This window comes from Oryzias latipes, chromosome 8 (genome assembly GCF_053564925.1).
Source record: "Oryzias latipes strain Hd-rR chromosome 8, Olatipes_Hd-rR_3.1".
In the NCBI taxonomy this organism is placed as follows: domain Eukaryota; kingdom Metazoa; phylum Chordata; class Actinopteri; order Beloniformes; family Adrianichthyidae; genus Oryzias; species Oryzias latipes.
This window is the reverse complement of record NC_136244.1, coordinates 19,794,957-19,820,556: the sequence shown is the minus strand read 5'-3', so window position 1 is coordinate 19,820,556 and position 25,600 is coordinate 19,794,957. Positions and strand designations below refer to the sequence as shown.

Genomic DNA, 25,600 nt, shown 5'->3' with positions numbered 1-25,600 from the left:
GTAGGGGGAAGAAAAGACATGTAGAAAAAAATCTTGATTGTATTTAGAGGTATTTAGTATTTTAATCTCTCCAACTTCAAGTTTTTGTATTGGCTTCAATTTTATTATTATATATTAGTTTAACTGTATTATTGTTTTAGAGCCCTCCGGCAATCCCCTTGAAAAAAACAAACGTCCCGTACTTCCGTACAACCTTGGAGACAACCAATCAGCTCGACTCCCAGCTACGCTAGCTTAGCTCTGGCAAAACAACAGCCCGTCTTCAGTTTCGATCTTTTTTTCCGCGACATCGCAACCGAGATAATAAAAAAAAAAATGTTATATTAGTCAAAAAGCGTGTTGTTGGTAGACGAGAGGTGTGTTGCGGCGGCGGTCTTGTCTGAAGTCAAAGCTAATTTGAGCTTCTGACTCGCCGTTAGCATCTAGCTAGCCGTAGCTAAATATCTGCTATCTTGTGGAGGAAGATGGGGTCTATTCTGAGTCGCAGGATCGCTGGTGTTGAAGACATCGATATCCAAGCTAACTCGGCCTATCGGTTTCCTCCTAAATCTGGTAAGTGACGAATGAATCATTATTATCATTACTTTCTATTTTATAGAAACAAAAGTCGGAAGAGGAAGAGAACGCTGCGTGTTTTAATTTCCCCAACAACACTGCTATATCATTAGCGAATTTTTTATTATTATTAGCTGCCATTTTACAGATGTACTTTTGATTTAAGCTGCAAAAAGAACTTAGACTGTGGAGCTAACGTGTCAATTTTTATTTTTTTTTATTTTTTGTCTTTTTTTTTTTTGTTATTATTTAAGGGAATTACTTTGCAAGCCACTTCTTCATGGGAGGGGAGAAGTTTGACACACCACATCCAGAGGGATACCTCTTTGGGGAAAACATGGACCTGAATTTTCTTGGAAATAGGCCAGTGCAGGTGAAAGCTGCTGTTCCTTTACCTCTGAAATCAGCACAGATTTGTTTTTTTTCAGAGCTGAACAATGCTAAATAAAGCTTTGAATTTCATTTTAGAAATGCAGTTGATTTAAAAAAAAAAAATGCTGGATCGTTTTCATTAAAAACAAATGGCATTAATAACTTTATTTTATTAGTTTCCATATGTGACGCCCGCTCCCCACGAACCAGTGAAAACCCTGAGGAGTTTGGTTAATATTCGGAAGGACTCCTTGCGTTTAGTCAGGTACAAAAAAAAAACAAAGACAAAAGTGGTTGGTCGCTGTGATTTTTTTTTTCTTCTTTTTTTTAAATGAGGCAAATTTTTCTATAAATTTTGTGAACATGTTTCAGGTACAAAGATGACTCTGATCCATTGGTGGAAGATGGCGGGAAACCTAAGGTTCAGTACGGAGTGGAGTTCACATTTGATGCTGACGCCCGGGTCGCCATCACCCTCTTCTGTCAGGCATTTGAGGAGTTCTCCAACGGCATGCCTGCGTACGAGTCTCCTCATAACCTTTTTATCTAATCCAACATTCACAACAAAATCAAACTGAATCTGGCTTTTAGTTTTTTAACTTTCTATCGGAATTCAGCTAATTATGGTTGCATCTTTCTGCCTATATTTCCATTCAAGTCACACATGGATTCATCTGGACACAGTTTCCTCGTGTTTATGTAGAAAACTGTGCCAGAGAAGGCGTTTATGGGCAATGAGATTCGAGCATTGGAGTGCAAAGTCTAGAGAGTGGGTCCATAGCAACAAGCTGTCACCATGGATACGGCAGATAAGACTTGGAGGAAAATGAAAGACCAAAGCGACTTTAGATCAGATTGTGTTGTTTATCGCTTACCGATAAAACTGAAACTAGCTTTTAAATTCTTTCCACGTCTCATTTGAAAACTGAAAATGTTAACATACATGCATGACAAGTTTTCTTTTTTTATTTAAGAGTTATGTGATTTTAATTGAATTTGTTTTATGTGCAGGTACACTCCAAAGGATCCAACCTTGGTTTCTGAAACGGTCCATTACAAGCGGGGGGTAAATCAGCAGTTCTCCATGCCATCTTTCAAAATAGACTTCAGCGAGTGGAAAGAAGAAGATGTAAGTTTGGGCTTCGCCTCATAGATCCTAAGAACACAACTTTAGGTGTGCCAATAATTAACCGAATCGTTTACATTTTCTTGGTAGCTGAACTTCGACCTGGACAGAGGAGTGTTTCCCATGGTCATCCAGGCGGTTGTCGATGAAGGAGATGGTAAGTTCCCAGCAGCTGCACTAAATCAGATACACTGGATCTAATGCTGTTATGTTTTTTCCCTTAAGATTGTCTTGGACACGCTCATGTACTTTTGGCAGCCTTTGAAAGAGTAAGTAAAATGTTAAAAGCAGTGAGATTTTGCCACGAAATGTTTCACCAAAGACCTTTTTTCTTATATTTTTGCAGCATGTTGATGGAAGTTTTTCTGTCAAGCCTCTGAAGCAGAAGCAGATTGTGAGTGCATAACATTATTAAAATGTTTCTGTTTTGTGGAAATTCAAAATCTGTTCTTGTTTGTGGGTTCCAGTCATGAGGCATTTGACTGTTATAGTCCTTAAGCTGACAGTTTAGCTCTATTTTCACACTTCATCTTTGTTTTTAAGCATCAAGCTGAAAATTCAAAACACCACACTAATCTGTTCTCACTAAAACGTGCAAACTTTCCTGATCGAGTGGGTCTTTATTTTGAAAAGTGTTTGGTTATTTTCAGGTGGACCGTGTGAGCTACCTCTTGCAGGAGATCTATGGGATTGAGAACAAGAACAACCAAGAAACCAAGGTTCTATAAAAATTGTGAAAAATTCATTATTTTGACAGAACAGTCAGCCATGTTGGACTTCTTAGTGTCTGTGTTGCTGACGTGTGTTTGTTTTTTTGCAGCCATCTGATGATGAGAACAGTGACAACAGCAATGAGTGTGTTGTGTGTTTGTCTGACTTGCGAGACACACTGATCCTTCCCTGCAGACACCTGTGTCTGTGCAACTCCTGCGCAGACACCCTGCGTTACCAAGCCAACAACTGTCCCATCTGCAGGCTGCGTAAGACGACACTCTCCCTGCTTCACCCCTCCACCTTCATGAATTTAAATAGTCTTGATCTTAAATCGTCTTTCTTTTATTTTTTTTACAGCTTTTAGAGCCTTGCTGCAGATCAGAGCTGTGAGGAAAAAGCCTGGAGCTCTTTCACCGGTGTCTTTCAGTCCCGTTCTGGCTCAAACTATGGACCATGACGAGCATTCGGTATGCAAATGAACATTCAGAGCAAATGTATCCACATGGTTTGTCTTTTTACATTTGTTTATCTTGACCTCTGCAGAGCACAGACTCTGTTCCTCCTGGTTTTGAACCCATCTCTCTGTTGGAGGCCCTGAACGGTCTGCGGTCTGTGTCTCCTGTCGTCCCTTCTGCCCCACTGTACGATGAAATCAACTTCTCTGAGGGGCTGGGAGGAGACGGTCGACCACTTAGCTCCCCAGAACATTTAAGTGATGGAGGTTTGCAGAAAGGCAAAGTCAGCAAGTCACCTGACAGGTAACGTTCTGCTAATAATGCTTACTGTCTGAGAAAGTGACTTTAAGAGGAAGCAAACAGGGAAGCTGCAGATTCTGAAAATCTCTCAAATGTAGATTCACCTTAAAAAGAAATACATTTTCTTCAATTCTGAGGGAACTGGTCTGAATGTCAGTTGCCCTCTCAAGATTTCTATGTTGCTATTTCCATCATGACTCTTGTCTGAATCATGTCCTGCAGAAAAACAGTCCTCAAGTGTCCATTTCATTTTAAGCCCCACTCTGATCATCTTTTAAACTATTGTCAAGGAGTTCTCAGTGGTCTTTTAATTCTAATTATGCCATCTTTTGCCAAAATAGTTTCTGCAGTAGCAGGAGTTCTTTAGAAATTCACCTCTGAGTTCTTAGCTGAATCATTGGTGCTGAGTTATCCCCCCTGTTGCTGAGAGCTCTCTGTTTACAAACTTTCCTGCTAGCTTACAGCCCATCACAACCCTAACCTAAAATTGAAGATTCGAACAAGCACGGCAAGCGATATTGAATCATCCAGCTGTACAGCTTTGAGCCAGATGCCAGCTCAGGCACGGAAAACGAAGACGTACATGGATCTAGTTGTCTACTAGCATCAGAATGGAGCAGAGCAGAGCGCTTGTGACCCCACCCAATGGGTTTTTTAATGTAACAAATGGGATCTATTTCAAACAGCTGCTCCTTATTCACAACAATTTCAATAAAGAAATACTCTTAAAGAAATTCCTTAATATATGTCCTCAATCATCAAAAAAATGCCACAAGAAGATATTAAAAACAGCAAAATTACGATTTTTATTGGAGTGGGTCTCTAAGAAAGATGTAATTCAAGTAGATTAAAAAGGTTTCCTGAATTGTTTAAATTAGAGGAAGGTCTGGGGGTACTCGGAGGCTGAAGCTGAAACAGATCTAGCAGAAGTCACTGTAGTTTCTGCTGCGATGATACTTAGGATACTAAAATATAAAGTGTTTATTTTCTGCCTTGCTCAGTTTTATTCCTGCCGTTTTTTTTCTGCCTTGGTACCGGTAATGTTAAGAAGGGTAAAAAACAAAACCATTGATGGAAAAATCTAGAATAATATCCAAAACTGTTGAGTTAAAATGTAATTAAAATTTTTTTTATTGCAATTGTCATTGTTTGCCAGAAGAACAGGAACAATAACTTTTATTGTTGTGTTGTTGTTGTTGTTTTTTCCACTGAGTGGGTTTTCATTTTATTCTGACACTATTCAGTCCATTTATCTATGAACATGTGCACGCTCGCCCAACAGGACGTTTTCTTTGTACACGAGATTCAAATCAGGAATAAGGAGGTTATAAAGTCTGAAATGTTACTGTTTGAACTCTGTAGACACTTTGTGTGTTGCAGCTGCATCCATAAATAATTTGTGTGTAGACCTTTAATCACTTTATTTTAAAAAACTGTTTTCTTTTTAATTGTAGTGCAGTTTTTACCCTCAAATTCCTAACTAAACTAGGAAATTCCTTGAAATTGTAGGTCTGTTTAGCTTGAATTGTTATCAGTTTTGCAGAACAAAAAGATTAAGTTAAAGTTTCTTGATTATTTTTTATTTTTTCATTTTTAATTTTGCTTAAACATTAGCTTAAACTTAACTGATGGAGCGGACTGAACATGAATAAAACTCTCTTATCTTTTCCACAGCACCCTTCGATCACCTTCTTCTCCCATCCAGGAGGAGGATGAGGAGAAGCTGTCTGAGATGTCGGATGCTCAGCCGCACACCTTTCTCTCCAGCAGCCCCGCCCCCACAGACGTAAGCCTCGTCTTCACCACACGTTCGACCTCGACCCTGCACAACGTTAAATCACTTTGCTGGCTTTCTTCTAGGCCACGGCGACGGAGGACGCGGCAGAGTCGCTCTCTCCAGATGATGGTAGGTTTTCCCGTTTGGCGCCGGGTACACAGCCCTTCAGGAATGTGTTTGAATGTCGTGCTGTTCTGCTTGATGCAGAGGACAGGATGCATTCTGCAGGAGACATTCTGCAAGACTGCAGCAGTGAGCACTGCATGTTGACCAAAGCTGAGAGCGATCCGGCGGGCGACCTGTCTCTTCCTGGTGAGAAAACCGCTTTAGCACCAAACGTTCCCCTGTGAACAATTTCCAACTATGTTATGCTTGAAGGAAGGTTAAAAATGTCACCTTTTTTATTGTGTTTCCCTCTGAACAACCAACACTGTCCGCCTCGTTTGGCTCGGTTAGGTGGTAAAATCTCCATTCTCTTTAATCCGACTGTCAGCCTCTGATTGCTTGTGCTTTGCATCTAACCGGTTTGCCGTTTGCTGCTGTTTGTTTCTAACACTCCTCCGTTCAGCTCCTGTCTTCTCTGTATCGCCTCACTTTCTGCAGCTCTAGGTCCCGATTCCTGCTCTATTGGTGTGGAGGAATAACTGGTATGTAGGCTTTCCTGTCTGCTCTATTTCTTTGTGAGCTCCTCTGCTCCCTCTGTAGTGTTTCTTTAGACGGCTGTAGTGATGTCATAGCCTGAGTGTGTAGCTTTTTGTGACGTCAGTTAAAGGTGACCCCTAACCTGTGGGTGTCTCCTCAGGATCATCGGAGTCAACAGAAAGCCTGAAAAGTGAGAGCACCAACTGCTCCAGCCAGCCTCTTCTGTGTCCCACCATGAACCTCCATATGGAAGATGAACACCTGAACCCCTGACTGAAACCACCAACCCTCTCATTCCTGTCACTCAACATTTCCTGCCCTGATGTGGACAGAAAAGAGCGTTTTCCTTGATTTTGGAGGAAATTTGTTTCAGTGTTCACGTCGTAAGACTCCTGTGAAGATGCTTCGGACTGAGAAAGATGTGTTTTCTTAACATTTGAAAAGATTTCGCCAACTTTTTCTTTGTTTGTTTGCCTCAGTCAGTCAGACCAGCGCTCCTCTAATTCCACTACCTTTGACGGTGGTGCTTTAAAGCACACTTACTTTACATTTCCTGTACACATTTCTTGACACTAAAAGTAAAAAATAACTTATAAATACAGTTTGTGGTTAAATATTGTATCCAGTAGTGAATCATAAGTATAATTTAAGGCATTTTTGTTTAGCCCTTACAGGTTTATGACCTCCAAAAAAAACACCTTTTGAGTTCATTTTGAACAAAATTATTGAGAAATCATTCCTTTTAAAAAGTGTATTTGAAGAATTTCTGTGCTTTGCTGTTTTAAACATAGTCTGTTGAACCATTGTGTATCTATGTAAGATATTTACTAAAATCCTCTGCTTAAAAATGTATTCTTGCATAATATGTAGGAAAAAAACTGATAATGAAGTAACTATAACTTGCAGAATGTTTCACATTTTTATGACAAGAACTGCAGATTACCATCCTAACAGCTAAAATCAAAGATCGCTGAAGCCTGAAACCAGCTTATAGATAGATGCTCCACCTTCTCAAAAGCAGCACAGCCAGCGCGTTTGTCTTCGATGTGTCTGATCTCTGTCCAGTTTTTCTTTTGGTTTTTAAATGTTGCTGCAAAAACTGTTTGGTATGACATAGTGGCAAAGTTGGGGGTCGCATTCGTTTGGGCGGGGCAGCTTTATCTACTTTGGTCTTTTATGTGTAGCACCATGCATATAGATCTATGTGCCTTGAAATAATATGGCTGCCTGCCTGCTTGTGGAAACAGACATTAGTGTTCTTCATTCTTCAGTTTCAATACATAAATGGTTTCTGACGCTCATGTACAGAGCGTTTTCTTTTTTTGTGTGTAATCTTTATAATGCCCAGATAATAACAACGCATCTCATTAGTGTTAATGAATTAAACAAGTTAAACCATGAAGTTACTTTACTATGACGAGTTAAAAGTGATGCATTTAATATCTGTATCTAGTTCAGGTGCAATCTTGTAATATTTGTGTTACTGAAAGAAACCTTGCAGAGTTTGCATTGTAATGAGTTGGCTTGCATTTGCTTGTGAGTTGAGACCCCCCCCCCTTCTTTTCTGCTTTTTAATAATGCCCCCCCCTTTTTTTCTGTGCCATTTCAACTTGACACTGTGCCTTCCTGTTCTGACCACTGTCAACCTGGTATCCAGGATAACTCCTCAGTAGGTGGTGTCCTATCTCACCGTCTCTCTCTGTGTATAGACGCATGTGTAGAACAATAAAGAAACATTCAGTATCCCAACCAGACTTTTAATCTCTTTCCCTCAATAAGAGTTGTGATTATGCCTAAAGAATCTTTATTTAAAAAATTTTTAAGGCAAAAATCCAGATTAAAATGTGTGAAGTAAAAAAAAATACATTCTTAGTGAGATATTTCTACCAACTGGTGTGAAGATTCACAAGGTTTTAGTACTTCCTGAAGCTCTCTAGGAAAAGACAATACAACACCAAAAGATGGAGGCAAAAAGTCCAATTGTACACACTGTTTCATACAAATCCACAAATTATTTAACAAAAGGTGCAACTAACTGTACAAATACGATAAATGAAAAACAAAGTTTGTAGGACAAAACAGCTTTAAAAATTAAAACTTTGCATTAGACTGTATTGCTCTGTGGTCAAATAAAACTGTGTCATGAATTTATGCAGGTATTGTTTGAAATGCTATAAAAAAACGGTGATATGTTTAGGGCACACAACACGCCTCCCTCCCTGTAGTTGACATTCAGCTAATTATAATTGACCTTAGTTGGTACAAGCAAGCTTGTGATTGGGAGTCTTTTTTATTATTATTTATGTGTATATAAAAAGGCAAAATAGTAAAGATACAATAGAAAGAGAAACTGATTTTTGACTTCCTGATTGATTTTATACCGTTTTATCAACATAATCTCTGGTTTTCAACCAATTCTGCGGTTTTTCTCAGTGCTCGATTGATTTTTCTGTGCAAATCTGCAGATTACATCCCTAGTGTAAACACACTGATTGCATTTGAGTCCAGGCTTTTCGGCCAGAACTTTATGAAGTTCTTTATATTCAATATTTACAGTAATTATATATTCAATGTTTCAAAACTCTTAAAACTCATGTTATTTGCTGATGACACTAATATATTCTATTCTAAAGACAATCATAGGGAACTTATTAATGTGGTGAACACAGTGTTAAACAAAATAAAATCATGGATGGATTACAAGAAATTATATTTGAACATATATAAAACCAAAGTGATGTTTTTTGGTAACTACAACATTAAAATAAATAATGTATCAATTGAAAGTGTCACAGAAATCAAATTCTTAGGGGTTGTTATCAAAGTTGGAAGCCACACATCAGACAAATACAAACTAAAGTTTCATAAAGTATTTCCATCATAAATAAATCTAAGTATATATTAAATACAACAATAGATTTTTATTGTACTGCTCCTTAATATTACCATATTTCACCGACTTTATAGAAATTTGGGGAATAATTATAAGAGTTTACTATATCTCCTCTTTTTACTTCAAAAACCAGCCTCCAGAATTTTACATAAAGCCAGCTATCTTGATTATAAGAACTGTTTTTTTATTTTAAAACTGTATGACCTTGTGGATTTTTAGACCGCGCAACTTCTATACAGAGTTCTATAGTGGGAAATCGTTACCATTCAATATCCAAAAACAGTTCTTAGAAAATGAAGGAGGCTGCAAACTGAGGGGATGTAGGAACTTCAAGATCAAACTGAAAACGAAAACAAAAAGTTTTTGTGTGTCGGTGTGTGGCACTAAACTTTGGAACGGGTTAAGTAATGAGCTCAAACAATATTCAAATATCCAAATATGTGAACTTGATTGAGGTAAAATAATCAAAGCTCTTTTAATTACAACCAATGAGTATTACATTGTGTAATGTGCAATAACAATTTGTGAAATGTTTTAATTATGGTACAATCAACAAGATTTTGATTTTCTTTACTTGATCTGCAATGTGGAGCAATGATATCTGGAGTAATATGAAATTGGATTCTGATTATAATCAATGAGTACTTCATATCTGTTACATGGTGTGGGATTCATGTTTCTGTTTGCTGAAATCCTGAATGATTGTTTTCTGAAAATAATCAATCATAAATATGCACTTGATTTTGTTACTTGAAAAGAATCTATCTGATCAGAACTGGATTACGAAAACTATGCAAAACTATAAAATTAAATAACTCCGTTCAATTCAATTCTATTTATTTGCATAGCCCAAATTCACAACAACAGTTGCCTCAATGGGCTTCGTATCGGTAATTGAAAAAGTAAAACATAAAATCAAAAGGACCATAAATACATAGAATTCAATAAGAAAATACTAAATTGAACTAACAAACTGACTAAAATGGACATCCCTGCCCTTAGACCCCCCTTCGCGGTATAGATAAACTCCCAATAACCGGATTCCGGAAAAAACGAAGAAACTTCAGGGGTGCCCATATGAAGGAGGGATCCTCCCCCAGGACGGACAGGCGATTACCAGAACTCATAAAGAAGAATTAACTTATCTAACTCTACAACTACATATTTAGCTTCATCCGGACGGAGTTGGGGGGACGGCCGGGGGCGCGAGTCGAGCCGGAGACAGGGTCAACAGCCAAGTGTAGGAGCAGGAGCAGAGACGAGGTACACGGCCAGGTACAGAGCAGAGACAGGCCAGGATCCACAGCCAGGCGTAGGAGCAGTAGTAGAGGCGAGCCAGAGACGAGGTATTCTAAAGACAATCATAGGGAAGTTCCTTAGGTACCGGAGCACGGATGAGCCAACTGGAATCTGGAAGCACTCCCACTCACTCGGAGGGAAATGGGAAAGAGGGACAGTCCATGAATTGCTCTGCACCAAACAGAGGCATGGAGAACTAAATGATGAATAATAATCAAGAAAAGAGGAGAGAAGGAGGGTAGAAGTAGATGAGAAAAGAGGACAGAACCCCAGTGCACCATAGCTACCCCAGCTTCAAAATTACTAGCAGCCTACTAACAACTAATTGTTATTTAGTTTAATTTAAACACATTAACATTAAGTTAAATAATCTCTGAATACTAGCTAGTCTGACAATAAGCCTGTCCAAAGAGTAATGTTCTCAGTCTAACTTTGAATGTAGAAACTGTGTCGGTCTGTCTGACATGAGCTGGGAGTTTTTTCCATAAAACAGGGGCTTGGTGCCTAAACGCTCTACCTCCAACTGTACTTTTACTAATTCTGGGAATCACAAGCAGTCCTGCATTTTGGGAGCGAAGTGTTTCTATTTGAATGGTAAGGCACTATGAGGTCTTTGTTATAGGATGGGGCCATACCAGCTGGGGTGGGATTACATACACTCGCTTCTTCCCACTCCTTTTCAAGCCATAAATCAAGTTCTACTTGACTTTAGTTAACGATCACTATCTTTAATTAATCAAATGTGACTTAAGTGTGTCTTTGTTTTTGTTTGTTTATTCATCTATGCATTTCATAATTTCCGTAAACCTGTGTGATTTTTTTTGTATGGACTAATATTGAGATAAAATAAATCAAATCAGGCCAAAATCAAATAAAAATTAATTTGATTGTGTAAATTCACATTCCAGGCTGGGTTTCATTTGTAATGCATTCGAGGGAAACTCAATTTTTTTTAGAAGTCCAGTTGGTAAAAGGCCGTGTCACCACAGGACAGCTATGCTCCTTCCCCGTATGATGACCCAAAGATGTTCTTGTATTTGTGATTTGGCCAGCAGTCCGGCTGACAGCTTACAAATCAGATTTCCCCCCTTCATCACTGACTCACAGCTCTAAAAATGAAATAAAAAAAACAGTAATCCTTGAAATAATTTTGTTTTGATCTAATCTCTTAAAACAATGTTAAAAATGATTAGGGTCAAAATAGTTGACCGTGTTTGTGGAGCTCCCGAAATAAACATGCTTAAAAAATGTGCATTGACGGAAAAACAGAAGATAAAATGGAGATTATATATTATAAATCTTTCAATAGAATGAACTCTAAGGGTGTTTTTAAAATGGTGGGCCGACACTCATAAGAGCTTGTGTAAACAGGTTTACCTCAGGACAGTAAAAGTAAGTGCTCTCTCATTTAATTAGTTTGTCCTAAATCTCTTTAAGACATGAAATCATCCCGACAACAATCCACCCAAATCTCCCTCCTCACTCTGTGCAGCTAAATTAGCCCACATGGCCTTGATCTCCACAAACACGTATCTCCAAAAAGACGTTATTAATTATTACATAAGTTGGGCGGAGTGGGCATTTGCCAAAAACTGCTTTTTAAAATCTTAAATACCGGTAATCAGTTTTCAAAAGGATATTTTTCCTTTTTTGTTGTTATGGTTGTTGAAGCCCAAAACATGCAAAAAAAAAAAAAGCTTTCAACCTGTATTATTGATTTCATAACAGGGCTGTAAAATCCAATTTTTATTTCAAATATTAGTGTTTTACTCGTAAATTTTGGCTTCGTGCTTTTATTTTGACTTTTTTCTATAAAGCACTTTGAATACCAAGTGTGGTGGAAAAGGTGCATTTCAAACAAACTTGCCTTGTTTTGTAAAACTTGTGGAAAATACAGCAAGAACAAGGAGTAAAACCGTAGGATTTACAGACACGTGCACAGCAAGCTATCCAGGTCTGAGACAGCTACTTTGTATTAAGAGATCAGCTAGAAAGGAGAGGAGGAGGAGCAGGAGACGACAAGAGGGACTGGAAGGTCAGCATTACATCTATTGAGATGATCTAGACTACAGACCGGGCTGTGGGGCAAACTTATCCAGAGAGATTTGGTTGGCTGGATTTTACATCATTTTTATTGCAAAAGTCTGGAAAAATAGGAATCAGAAAGGACCACAGAATCACCCTGAACCAATCTGAGCCTTGTGTGTACTGTGGTGTTAGTATCATGACTCAGAAGGTCAGCGGCTCGCCTTTCCTCAAGCCTTTCTTTCTGAAGACGCCCGTCAGAGTTGCGACCCCCCTGCAGCAGAGGCGCCACACGCTCCCCGCCAGCGAGTTCAGAAACCTCACATCACAGGACGCCATCAGCGTGTTTGAAATCGAAAGAGAAGGCAAGTCTGGATTTCCTTTGTCGAAACACGTATAAAATGAATCATTTGTTATATATGATTAAAGCTTGAATTAATCAGGAAGTGTGGAATTTGTGTGTATTTTTACAAAATTCACCTTAGTCTTTGTATGTACGGGTTCCCTTGTTAATATTTTCTTTGAAATGCCTTACAGCGTTTGTTTCTGTGTCTGGAGTGTGTCCACTTACTCTGGATGAAGTGCTTAATTTCCTGGGTCAGTGCCCTGAGCTGTCCCTGGGTTGGTTTGAAGAGGGACAGCTGGTGGCTTTCATCATCGGCTCCGGCTGGGACAAGGAAAGGCTTTCACAGGTATTAAAGCCACCCAGCAGAGGGGCCTGCAAATTCCCCTCAAACTGTTATTTCTGCAGCTCGATAAGTTACCATATCAATAATTGCTCCATCTAATCTCTTTCCCGCAGAAGGCCATGACTCAGCATGTCCCAGACACTCCCACCGTGCACATCCATGTGCTGTCTGTGCACCGGCACTGTCGGCAGCAAGGAAAAGGCTCCATCCTCTTGTGGCGCTACTTGCAGTACCTCCGCTGCATGCCGGGCCTCCGTAGAGCTTTGCTGATCTGCGAGGACTTCCTGGTGCCCTTTTACCGAAAGGCAGGCTTCAAGGAAAAGGGCCCTTCAGAAATCTCAGTGTCCAACATGCAGTTTCAAGAGATGGAGTACGCGCTCGGCGGGCAGGCATATGCAAGGCGGAACAGCGGCTGCTAATCAGCCCCCGGCTTCAGTTATTCACCCATGACATGGACTCGGGACACAAAAAATAAATGAGACAGCAGACGCTGCACGTTCTGCCAGTTTCCGTCTAGAGCCACTGAGCGAGGAGCGACATCTGTGTGGACGAAGGCGACTTTAGGAAGGAATCATTGGTTCGAGCATCAAAATGAACCTTTTGCTTTTTATGGTAAATCATGTGGCTTAACTGATGTCTGATTTCTGCTACTTTTCAGCTTCACATTCTGTTCTTGCAATTAAAAAAAGAGAAGGAGACAGATTCTTTTTTCTTTTTTACTGTTGTTTTCTGTTACACGTGTGTAGACAGGTAGCTAAAACACTACCGTGTTAAAAACAATAATCACTTCTTGAGAAGCAATAAACGAATAAACGGAAACATTCGAGTGCTCAGCATATTGTAACAAAAATATGGCAGTAGTTGGTACATTTTCTGTAAAGGCACCAAAGGCATTGATATTGTTGTCCCTGCTAGTCTGCAAAGTTGCCTGAATAATAAAATCTACATCTGGACAGTGAACATAGAAAGTGGTCCTTTTCTCTGTAACAGCCATCGCCTCTCTTGTAAAGGGCTGCTGGATGCTTTGATGAGTTTCTGAGGTGCCTTCGCTCTGTTTCACTCATGACTGCTGCTGAATGGGAAGGAAAGAAAGTCTTCACGATGAGAGTAAAAGAACATAGACATATCGTTTTAGTTCACGGAAAGGGGGAAGAAGGATCCCCACACAGTCCACAACACTTCTGTGCTCACGCCTCAGTGCAGGTGAGCATTCAGGTCGTACTTCTCGCAGAATTTGTCTGTGAAGGGGATGCACGTGAGAAATTCGCACCAGTCGCACTTGATGGGGTAGACGTAAAAGAGCACCACGAGACCGGAGAAGAGGCCGACAAACACCAGCAGGAAGACGATGATCTGACAGCGTTTGCGGTACAGGTCCATGCGGCCGAAGCTGATGTAAGGTAGGAAGGCGAAGGACAGGAAGAAGCCGGAGATGAATCCGGATATGTGAGCAAAGTTGTCAATCCAGGGCAACAGCCCGAAGATAAACAGAAAGATGACAACACACAGCAGCTTGATGAAGGCCCTCCAGGGTTCGGCCAGGATCTGCCAGCTCTGAAACAGCTCCACGAACAGGCAGGCCAGGATGCCAAACTGAGAGCCAGCTGGACCCACCTGACAGACAGAAAACAGGGGAGCCCAAAACACAATTAAATACATGAACATCACAGCTTAAAAATAACAATATGTTCTGCAGATGATCACCTCTGCTCTGTACGGCAGGAAGATGGCAGAAGCCAAGTTGCCAGTGATGCCGCTGAGGATGTAAATGATTGATATTCGAAGCCAGCCAGCCAGTTTCTCCAGATCCCTCAAGATGGTCATTTGGAAAACCACGGACACCAGGCAGTGAAGGATCCTGGAAGGGCAAGAAACACGGCGGGTGGTGAGCAGCACGTGTTGACAAGATAATCCTTCTGTTCAGAAGAGGCAAACCCCTCAACAGTCTACTGAGAATATCTCTGCACAACAAAATCGCTCCCCATCTCACTGTGGCTTAATGAGTTCACGAAGAGAGGGCACTTCGCTTAATTACTCGTGAGAGATTTGACGGAACGTGAAGATGAAGAGGTTTTCTTCTCAGCTGTGGGGTCAGCTCTTTGTGCTGACTGACAACTGATGAGTGTGAACTGACCCAGAATAAACCTGCAAGTCTTATGCAGTTAAATAATGCACATAATGTTGCTATATTAAACCCCTTATTTTACTTATTTTAAATCACTTCCATGTGAATAAGGCAGTTTCCATTTCCCTGTTGTCTTACTTTTCCATTTACAGTTGTAGTTAAAGTAATTTTCCATTTGAATTGGAAGCTGCCAGTTTAGAGTCCCACATCTGACAATCTTTTGATCTATTTTTAAAGTATTCACAGTGGAGTTTAGTTATGATTCTCTTTTTTTTCCCAAAATAAAAAAAACCTGTGTTGTTGTCTACACAGTTTATGCAGAGTGGCAGTCAATTAGAAATTCACTTCCGGGTTGTTGTTAGAACGGTTAATTTTCTTTATACAAGTCCCCCACATTACCATACTGAACCCACATACTTCCACTAACTACACTATCACTCTATTTTACACACACTACACTACTGTTTACACACACTCTACATACTGCATTATGCAAAAGAACTTCCCACTCTGCTCCAAATTGACTACTTCTGTTTGCAATAACTGATTTTTTTCTACCTCCACACACCATATTTATTTATGCCGCACTTTATTGTGCTCCATTTTTTTCTATTTTTTTATACGTTCGTCTTTTTTATACGTTTTTTATTCTTATAGATTACTTATACATATTTTGATTTAAATGTATATTATCACCACTCCAAGGCTGTTACACTTTTGTTGTATTATGCACAATGACAACAAAGGCTTCTGATTCTGAGAAAAATGCCACAAAACATGTTAAAAATGCCAAAAACACAATTTTCATTGGAGAGGGTCTTTAATATGCAAAAAGAAAAAAAAAGAACAGACACCAAACAAAACTCCAGGCAACAAGACAAAACTTAGAGGACAGCAGAATTAAGCTGAGGATGAGAATACAAGATTCTAACAGACAACGTAAACAGTGGCTAACAGCAGCATAAAAACTGAAGTGGCTTTATATTATCATAATCAAGTAAAAATGTGTATTTTGCCATTTTTTTCATTGCTTTTCTTTACTTTGTTGCTCAGAGCTTAACGTGACAATAGCCTCTGGCAACTTATCGTTTTCTAAAAAGCTGCCAAAAAACGAATAACCTTCATGACAAAAAAAAGACTATTTTATTTTTCAAGTAAATATGTCTTCATTAGATCATGTGTTTACCTAGTCATCAGAAAACATGAACTACTGTGCATGAAAACTGATGCAAAGCTGACTCTGGTTCTATTAAATGTTTTCTTTAATGTTGTATAAAGAAAAAAATGATTTGTTCATTAAATTGACGATTTCAGCAAAACCTCCTTAAAGCATCATTCACAGCCGAAATTAGAACATTGACTCAGTTTGAGTTTTTGAATTTAAAGCTTTCCAACTTACCCTGCGTGCAGGAAAAGTGAGAGCCAGAGTCTGTAAAACTGATCTGGGATCTCAGGGTTGAGGAAAGGCAGGAGTCCACAGACATCATCTATGCAGTGCACCTGAGAGAGGACAGGTAATTAATGAAACAATTAAACTCATCAAACATCTCAAAAGCTTCACTTTCTTTCTGCAAGCAGCTTGGTGAAGTGAGATATTTCTTAGGTTTTTTAAGTGAAAGAATTACCAACTCACCAAGTACAAAAAACACTTTGGGTAGAGCTGCTTACCTGCGAGCAAAGAGTCGCTTCCTCGTGAAAGTAGCCCTTCATGAAGTCACAATATTCACGGGATGTGATCTCACACCTCAAAGAAACCAAACAGCACACAGAGAGTAAACTTTATAAATGTTCTTTTCTTTTTTTTTTTTTTATTATAGCAAGTTAAAAAGAAACTGAAGTTCTGCACAATAATGAAATAAAAGTGTATTGAGCTTGCCCACCTTCCTTTGGTTCCGATGCAGCAGGGCCGGCCCATAATGGTGCAGTCTATATGAGGCAGGTAGGTGTGGTTACGCGTGTTGTTGGTACAAATCTAAATGCCACCACAGACGTACAGCAGTCAGAGTCTGATGATGTCAGCATTATGATCATGTGGCTAATTAAAGAGTGAGTAGTTGGCACAAATTGAAGAAAAAGGCATTTGAAGTAAATGTTATTTGAAATTTCTGATGTCAAAGTCTCTTCTGATTTTCCAATATGTCATTGCTTTTTTTAATCAGCCAGAATCATATTTAATAAAAAAAACCTCCTGAGATGACCTTTCAAATATATTTTATAAAATTAATTGATAAAGCTGCAATGCACAGGAATTTTACAAAAAAAAACAAAAATCAAAATCTTCCCAAAATCAAATGAAAATCCGTCTCCAAAGAACAAAAGAACACAAAAACGTACTGGCCACTTGGTGATGTCATCCGGCCACTCATGCGGAGCCATGGAGGAAGGTTCATCACATATTCTGCAAACACACAAAAACATTGGCACTGCTTTCAACAACCAAGTGGCAAAACTTTCAACTCCAATTTGAAACTTGAGATCAGTTCACCTGTTACTCAAGAAAACCATCCTTATTCAATCTAAAATAAAATTCCAGGCAGAAATATACATATTTTAACGGATGTGGCTGCTCTAAAAAAAAATTAAAATTCCATCTCTACAATAGGATTTATTTCTCAAGAAAGAGCGAATTTTTTTTGATACATAATATATATTGTTGTTATATATTTATGAAGAAATGAGCTCAAATGGGGACTTTGACTCTTAGATTGACAGCTACAAAAGTCTTGCTACAGTAGAAAGAAACTAAAGTTCTTCAAAAGTGAATTTTTTAGTTTCTACGCTGTAAAATTTCCTTTAAGAGTACAAGTTGCAAAAACTTAAAAAAAAAGATGTTTAAATATTAAACAATTTTAGAATGGTTTAAGAAAGCTTTACCTTTAAATAAACTAATACATAGAATACATTACTACAGATGGGATTTAATTATTCAATTATTTCAGACAGGGCTTGTTGTTTTTTTAGCGTTGTAAAGAATGTGTTTTACCTTGGATCCTGATGGCACACGGAGCCATACTGCCTCTCTTTACCTCGAAGCTTAGGCGTACTGGAATGTTTCGGCCACTTCACCCACACAGCCAGAGTGCTCTGCGCAGACACACAGGGCAGATGAGTCTATCTTAGATTCTCTTCATATATTTTAAGGAATAAGAAAACCCAAATTAGATAAAAAATAAAAATAAAAAAAAGCAACTGACCGAGCATTCCTCCTCTGTGGTTTGGACACATCCAGAGCGATCATTCCGAACGCAGCAGGCCGAGTTGCGCTCGATCTCTCTCTTTTCCAAGATAAGACTGTGCACCTCTTTGTCTTGTCGCATGCATGGAGAATATTTGGCCCCCAAGTGGATCAGGGCTTCCTAAAATGCAGAATTCAACATTTAGAGAGTTGTGGGCCTTTTTTTTTTTGTAAATGCAAAGAGGCTGAACTTACTGAACTCGGCCCGATCCAGAAGTTCTCCTGCTGTACAAACTTGACATTTTCATAAACACCTTTGTTTCTTAAAACCTAAGTCAGAAAAAAAAATCACAAAAAATGTAATCGATATAAAATCAGAAAAAAATTGTTTTTAATCGAAGATACTCATCATGTCTGAAGCAGAACTCACAGAATCAACTGTCTCGTGTTGGGAAAAGCCTACAGGTGCAATACCATAGATACATACAGCCAGGATAGTGATAAGTAAATGGACAAAGGAGATCCAATATGTGAAAAAAGGCCTAAAAGACAGCAAGAAAAACATGTGGAAGGGTGAAAAAAGGAGGTAGCAACAATTGAATTAGTAATAAAATCATTTTTGAAAGAAAAAACAAACAATCTGGTGCATCAGGCGCTATACCTGTGGTCATCCATATCATCAATCTGCCTCTTGACGTAACTGTCGATGCGCTTGCGATAGGTGCGGTTTGTCAGCTTTCCGACCATGCCCAACCCATAAGGCCTCTTCTCGCGGGCGAAAAGCTTCTTGACGGGAACGACGATGCGCTGCCCGCGCCGCTGTCCGTTCACACTCACAACCTCCTGACGCAGTGGCACCTTTGGCGGACCTGGAGTTCCCTCTTTGGTTTTACGCCACCCTCTCTCCAGAGGTCTGGAAGAAAAGGTTGAAATATGAGAAGATTATTTAAACAGAGGATAAAGAAAAAAAAAATTTTTTCAACAAAAAAACACAAGATGCTCCTTGATAAGGTTTGTTATTTTTAATTTAATGAAGATGTACACATATAGAATCTTTTCATTAGTTGGATTATGTGGCTGATGGAAAATGTGACACAAAATCACCAGAAGCCAGAAAATCAAACATGGCACAGTTGAATTTCCACCAGATTTTATGGAGAGAATTGCCTTTCTGAAAGGGCTTATCACTGCAGCCGCACACACTCACAGCATGAGGTGACTTCTCTCCAGCTCAGTCTTATCTAGGGCACTGCCTGTCAGCTCCATCTCATCGTTTTTGCTGCTAGAAGGGGCCTCTTTGATGACGGCTTCAGACGGAGACTCAAACACCTCGTCTGCATACGTGGACAGCTCCTCTTGCATCAAAATATCCTACAACATTCAAGAGCAGAAAATGGGGATAGATGCACACATTTTGGTTTTGTTGGATCCTTAAACGTGTATTCAAGTGCATCGATGAAGCAAAAATATGCAAAATAGAAAAGGTGGAGAGGAGAATGTTGGTTGTGGCTTCGTACTCTGGCAAAGAAGGATGTGTCAAGCTCATCTGGAAAGTCAATCACATCCTCCTCCATGAAGCTAGCAGGGGTGAAGCTTCTTCTCTGAGCCCGTTTCAGCGTGCTTTCCCGAAATGACCTCCCCTGAAGCACAGATACAAGCAGGTATTGCAAACATTTCCTTCCCACTCAATCAGGAGCAAAAAAAAACAACTCCCCTAAAATTAACATTTGTCCTTTTTTTTTGTCCACTCACTTTAACAAGCGCAGCTGCAGCCCTGAAGCTCATTTTTGCCACAGACTCCCTCTTACGCCGCCGAGGCAGCCGGTTGAGACCTGAGCGAGAGCTGGTAAAGGAGCAAAGCGAGGCAGCACCAGGGGTGATGGGGGTTTGAGGAACACTGTAGCCATCCACCTCTTCCACCATTCGAAAGGCTCTCCCACGAGCCAGTGGATCAACTATCTAGAGATTTATAAAAAGTATAGTTACCCAGATCCCAAGATAGGGATCAATCTAAAATACAAATGAATATACCAAAAATGTATACAATATTTGAACTCAACCATAGTGTGTGACAAATAATGTACATAAAAATTTAAGTGAATTTGATGTTTAGAGACAGGTCCCTGTTTGCATGATGCTTAAAATTTCTATAAATCATTTAGTGAAAAGTCTAAAACAATTGTTTAACTTGGAAGTTAATCCCAAAATGCTGCATGAAAGTAAAAAAAAAAAAAAAGAAAAACTGAAATGTTAAAAGGTGATCTTAACTGCACAGTTAGTTTTTGTATTACAGCTTTTAAGGAAAATCTTAACCATCTTTAAAAAAAAGCAAAGTAACATGTAAATCTACTTTAAATACTGCAAATTAGCTATAAAAAAACATGTTGACATTGTTAAAATTAACTGACTGAATGCTGAGCAATTCCAAAGACCTGAAACCTCAGGAAACTCCCACAGAAATAACAAAATCATCTCAAATTAAGCCACATTTTGAATCAACCCAAGCTGGCTAAATGAAAAACATTCAATGACTTGTACTAGTTTCAATTACCTGAAAACTAGTGAAACAGCCTAATGTCTCCTGGGCAGTTAAATACTGAAAGTATTACATTAACGCTCAATGAGAAAAAAGATTTTAAAGAGATGGAAATGCTTCGCCCCATTTTAAAATTCTATTAAAATGCTGCATTTTTCGAAAATATGAAAGTTACAAAAAATAATAAGTGGATGCATGTATACCCTGGGTAATAATTTAATAGTATTCTGAATATTTAAAAAGTATAAAAAGATGGAATAAATAAATCAGATATAAATGTAGATCCACTATCTAGACAAATAACCAACATCCAGTACCTTTTGCATCCCATGCTGAGAGGAGGGGACATACATAGGAGGAGGGGTCTCAGTGCTGGTCAGGGAGATGTTGTCCTGGCTGGGCAGATCCATCTCCCGGATCACCTGCGGTTTCAGCTTCCCATAGCGCAAGCTGCAGTGGCGGAGACTTTTCCTCTGCCACTTCTGGGTGGCGTCGCCATCCTTACTGACCCCAAACCAGTCCGCCGTTCCCCTAAAGCCACAAATGGGAGTATTTCAGACCTACTACATCTTTTTTTATTTTTTTATTTTTACAGAGGAGGAGGTAAGCAGACAGATGGTGCAACGGCACTTTCTGGGACAGAAAACTGCGCAAAGAGGAGGGAACAAGTTCTGACATGTCCCAGTCCAAATGCACAGGGAAAGACACAAAATTCCCACACACCAATTTCTTGCTTGAAACACAAGAAGGAAGTGATAAAACTGAAATAAAATATCAACCAATAAAACATCCCTGTTCTCTAAGTGTCGGAAGCATCTTTTAAAGCAAACCTGAGGCTATGAAGTGCTTTCATTTCTATTAGTAACTTCCATAGTGAAAGTTCAGTCAGGTTTAGTTAATCAGTTTCTCTCTCAACTGTAAAACTCATCAGAGCAATTCCTGTGCAGCTGAGATTTTATGGTCCAGTCTTTTTTTTTTTGTCTTTATAGCACTGGTTACTCTTTTTATTTTTAGCCTAATCTAATCAACCGTCTTAAAAAAAATGCAAATTTCTAACATCAGCTCAATAACATGTAGATAACACAGCAACAAGTTAACGTTCAGACGAAACCTGCAGGCTTAGTCATCGCCATACCTCTAAAATGACTGGACACTAAGATAAATAAGAGCAATGGCTTTTCAGATTCTCTTATTCATTTAAAAAGAGGTTGTGGTGAGGAAATGACTCAATGTGGTTAAACTGTGACAAGATTTATGCGTTTAGGTCCATCTTTAATTGAGGCTGAAACATTGGGGCTTTACTTAACAACCAGCACTATAACAAGATTGAATATTGAAAGCAAAAGAGTTTATGATTCTGCAGATCAACCACAGTTACCACCTAAATCTACTGACTCGGAAATGTAAAAAATGTACACGAGAAATTTTGAAAAATACATCCTCTTTCCCTGACGTGGCAAATTTGAAGATGATGGGTTGTTCAGGGAATTTTTTGTGCACACGTAAAAGGAACTATGCTATTCTGTTTGTTTTCACAAGCAAGCTATCTGTTTTGTTCCATTGCAGTGAATCAGCCGGATGGCTAAATTCCCTGGTGATCAGCATTAGTCACACAGTTACGATAAGTGAGGAGGTGCATGGCATCCTTATGCTTGTGAGGCACCAGCCGCCGTACCTGAGAAGAGTTCTGGACAGAGAGTGGTGTTTCCTGGTGCTGCGCCGTGCAGCCCGCTGCCCTTTAATGGGCACAGTGTTAATCCGCTCAAAATGCACTCTCCTGCTGCTGAAGTGACCAGGTAGGGCAGGACCAGGAGGTGGCGAGAAAGGGACAAAGAGAAGGAGGAGAAGAAGAGAAAACAGGAGTGAAAAGAAAGGTGCAGCAAAAGAAAGCAGTGAGGCTTTATGTGGGGGGTGGCAAAGCTGGCATTTAGATGAACCTCTGATTTAAAGGCCCACTCCGATGAAAATCGTGTTTTTAACATGTTCTTGTGCCATTTTCTCATGATGGAGGACATATATTAATTACAATTCTGAGTATATCTTGAAATCGTGAATTGAACTCTCTGCTTGGCTCCATTCTGATGCATTCAGTTGCTGACAAATGGATCTACGTTCGTCTTTGTTATCCTCGTCCGAGGTGGAATCTGGCTCAAAACTGTACGGCTGGATAGTTTCAATTTTACTCACCATTTTTGTTGCACCAGTAATGTGAGCTTGGGGTTCTGATGAAGGGCTGTAAGCTAGTATGATGCACGTAAACAGATGGATGAGAGGATGTGGGGGCAGGCATACTCCACACCCACAACTCAGTGGGGAGTTTCTAAAGAACTACTGCCACTCTGCAGAAACTATGTCCAAGAAAATGGCACAGGTTTTTTTTATTTTGGCTAAAAACGTGATTATAGTAACCAAAAGACCACTGGGACTGCTTTTACAATAGATAAAGAGATGATCGGAGTGAGACTTTAAAGGTTTCAGAAACAAGAAAAGTCATTTTTGAGAAGTCTGTATAGGAGTGTTAATCATAAAGCATTTTAAAATCTTCAGAGAAAGTTAAAGAGAAGCCCTTGGGTTGTGATCTACCCTGTTAGGTGACATCCTGTATAGTTCTCTGCATACAGGAGACGTTTTTGTTAATATAGTTTTGAGATATAGAAGGAGTTTACCTCTTTATGGTTTGAGTAATAGATGACTGACGCTGCAAGACCGGCCGCCGGGTGTCAAAATAGTCCCGTGGGGGAGATGGGAGATGGGAGGTTTCCACAGGCATGCTGATGCTGCGCAGGAAACCCTGCCTCTTCATTGGCTGCATTGGGGGAAAAAATCATATGAAAAAGAGTGTTTAAAAACAAAGCATCCTGCAAAGGATTAAAAAGAAAAAGACTTTGAGCTAGAGAAAGTACCTGGACAAAAGTAGGAGGCTCATCGAGTGACATCTGAGCTGTGGGAATGTCCAGTCTGAGCCAGGGAGGTTTCTTCCTCTGTAGGCTGCTTGTGCTTTCCCGCCGCGATTCAGCCATGTTCTCTGTCCCACCCCAGGCCTGCCAGCTGCACAGATAGAAACAGACAGAATACAACAAATTTAACAAATCCTTAAAAATATCTCAAAAACACAGTTTAACTTTATTTTTTCCTGCAGTAAAGTACTGATCTGTTTGTCAATCACATCAGCTGTTTACAATAATGTAGGAATGACCTCGACACCCCCATTAGTATAATTTTCATTCAAAATTTAAAGTGTAAAGAAATGTAAAGATTTCAAAAAGTTTTTATCTTAGAATGTTTTGGTTGAAAACAAACAAAAAAGAGTCTCATAATTGTAAGACCCCTTTGGAATAAAATCTTGGAACATTTTATTTTTTTGTGAAGCGGTTTTTAGACATTTTTCATATTGTTTTGACCTCGTCTTTGCTTTGTTTTTGGATTTATCCTTTTTTTTTGCCTTTACATTCTCAATCTTTGTTAAAAAACACCAAAAACAAAACAGTTTGATCTCAATTTTTGTGATTTATGCAGACAAAATTTATGTCATACATTCATTGTGGAATTATTATTTAATATATTAAGAAAATAAGAAGCTGAGGTTTTAATAAAGAGTTGTATATCAAGCTTTGCCACCAAAACAGTTTTAAATATAATCTATTAGAGCAAATTAGTATGAAATTTAAAAAGAAAACCACACTCGGAGGTACTGAACTACTATGTGTTAATTTTGGTCTGTAAGAGACCCTTTTTTTTACTTAAACATTCAACTATTTCTCCAAAGTAAAGAAAACAATTCAGAATTGGAAAACCTTCCCAAAACCTGCCACATCTGTGTTTATTGAATAAAGGGAAGCTTGTCGGCTTAATCTTAATCCCATAACTCATTTTAAAACAAGCTTAATTCCTCTCAGTGGTTTGAAGTAGTTCTACTTTCAGAGTGTATTTAATGGAGACTAATGACGGTGTGTGCATTCCCATGATGAGGCCTGTAAACCCCAGGAGGTGCACAGTAAAGCAGAGCATCAGACAGTCTGCAGTCTTGTTATCATCACCAGCTCTGCTTTTTACTGTCCCACTGTCTAAACTCACACCACTGGATTCACTTCCTGCCTTGATCTTGGTTCCAATTATCCCCATGGAAAATTGTACTCTTAAAATGTTTAGTTGTGCACATTCCTTTGCTCTGCAATTAAGAAAAAAACACAGCAAAATAGATTTAATCAAACTGCAAAAATGAAAAATTGAAAAAAAAACTCTCAGAGCAAGAATTAAGTTCATTACAATCCCAGTTTCCGTTCTATTCTTTGTCTGAATATCTATTAATTAAAATGCGACAATAGATCTTTGTCGTCAATGTCGTCACTTCTAGAGGTTTTCATAAGTTAAAGAAAGCAGGTCACGCCCTCACTTCTCTTGTTACAGAACTGGCTCCATGGAGGGAAAAAAAGAGGAAAGAAATCTGTGGCAGTCTGTGACCACATCTGTTTCACATTGGCATTTTAATGCACCACAAGCTTCTGTTTTAGCCCATGTGACGATGGGAAGTGTTGTCAGAAAAGCTCAGCAGAGGAAGAGGGGAAAACCTCCCACTGAGGACAGAAAAAGTAATCAGCCGTCAGCCTCTTCAGGTGATGGAAAATCACACTACGGATACACCCATTGTTGCCCCGCGATGGACAGGCAAACTGTCCTGGATGTTCCCCACCTTCCCCCTAAATAGATGGGATAGGCCCCAGCAACCTCCCTAACCCTGACGTGACCAAGCAGGAATAAAAGATGGATGGATTATAATTACAGTTTAATTTAAGGTTTATCTTAAGCTTTATGCAACTGTTAAACACTATGTGGGAATTTGGGGGTCCTATAGTGATTCAGTTTGACCTGCAGCATCATATAAACTCAGAAAATAAATTTAAAAAAGAATTATCAATT

The 25,600-nt window shown here is 39.2% G+C and overlaps 3 protein-coding genes across 9 annotated transcripts in view; 2 read left to right on the top strand and 1 right to left on the bottom strand.

The window, feature by feature from the left end:
• Positions 1–349: 349 nt before the first annotated feature.
• Positions 350–7,690, top strand: mgrn1b (mahogunin, ring finger 1b). 3 transcript variants are annotated; one of them, XR_013657778.1, is made up of 17 exons: positions 350–552; positions 810–928; positions 1,104–1,192; positions 1,300–1,446; positions 1,939–2,056; positions 2,144–2,210; positions 2,279–2,322; positions 2,400–2,447; positions 2,704–2,772; positions 2,874–3,033; positions 3,125–3,234; positions 3,311–3,525; positions 5,197–5,308; positions 5,383–5,428; positions 5,507–5,611; positions 5,756–5,946; positions 6,102–7,690. XR_013657778.1 is itself a non-coding variant. In XM_023957461.2 (17 exons), the coding sequence occupies exons 1-16, from the start codon at positions 465–467 to the stop codon at positions 5,941–5,943; spliced, it is 1,578 nt and encodes a 525-aa protein (XP_023813229.1). In that variant the 5' UTR covers positions 350–464; the 3' UTR covers positions 5,944–5,946; positions 6,102–7,690. The 3 variants fall into 3 exon arrangements, 2 of the variants coding, with proteins under 2 accessions (XP_023813229.1, XP_023813228.1); XM_023957461.2 differs by having other exon boundaries at positions 5,903–5,946; XM_023957460.2 differs by lacking the exon at positions 5,756–5,946.
• Positions 7,691–12,288: 4,598 nt separating this feature from the next.
• On the top strand, positions 12,289–13,297 carry aanat2 (arylalkylamine N-acetyltransferase 2). Its single transcript, NM_001104846.2, is given in 3 exon segments — positions 12,289–12,523; positions 12,696–12,850; positions 12,961–13,297. Coding segments are annotated over 3 exon segments (627 nt in total). The 5' UTR covers positions 12,289–12,357; the 3' UTR covers positions 13,267–13,297.
• A 252-nt stretch (positions 13,298–13,549) lies between these two features.
• rhbdf1a (rhomboid 5 homolog 1a (Drosophila)) overlaps positions 13,550–25,600 on the bottom strand; it is a 28,380-nt gene continuing 16,329 nt past the window's right edge. For 2 of the 5 annotated variants that reach the window (XM_023957463.2, XM_023957464.2), the window contains exons 2-19: positions 23,587–23,731; positions 23,350–23,489; positions 22,359–22,466; positions 21,001–21,214; positions 19,900–20,106; positions 19,665–19,787; positions 19,355–19,518; positions 18,809–19,060; positions 18,578–18,689; positions 18,403–18,477; positions 18,167–18,328; positions 17,956–18,056; positions 17,307–17,370; positions 16,853–16,944; positions 16,641–16,716; positions 16,372–16,472; positions 14,552–14,705; positions 13,550–14,461 (exon numbers count right to left, since the gene is read on the bottom strand). In XM_023957463.2, coding sequence (XP_023813231.1) covers positions 14,042–14,461; positions 14,552–14,705; positions 16,372–16,472; positions 16,641–16,716; positions 16,853–16,944; positions 17,307–17,370; positions 17,956–18,056; positions 18,167–18,328; positions 18,403–18,477; positions 18,578–18,689; positions 18,809–19,060; positions 19,355–19,518; positions 19,665–19,787; positions 19,900–20,106; positions 21,001–21,214; positions 22,359–22,466; positions 23,350–23,489; positions 23,587–23,703 — 2,682 coding nt within the window. In that variant the 5' untranslated portion in view covers positions 23,704–23,731 and the 3' untranslated portion in view covers positions 13,550–14,041. The remainder of the gene's footprint in view (positions 14,462–14,551; positions 14,706–16,371; positions 16,473–16,640; positions 16,717–16,852; positions 16,945–17,306; positions 17,371–17,955; positions 18,057–18,166; positions 18,329–18,402; positions 18,478–18,577; positions 18,690–18,808; positions 19,061–19,354; positions 19,519–19,664; positions 19,788–19,899; positions 20,107–21,000; positions 21,215–22,358; positions 22,467–23,349; positions 23,490–23,586; positions 23,732–25,600) is intronic. The other 3 variants (XM_023957466.2, XM_023957467.2, XM_023957468.2) reach the window with 3 other exon arrangements.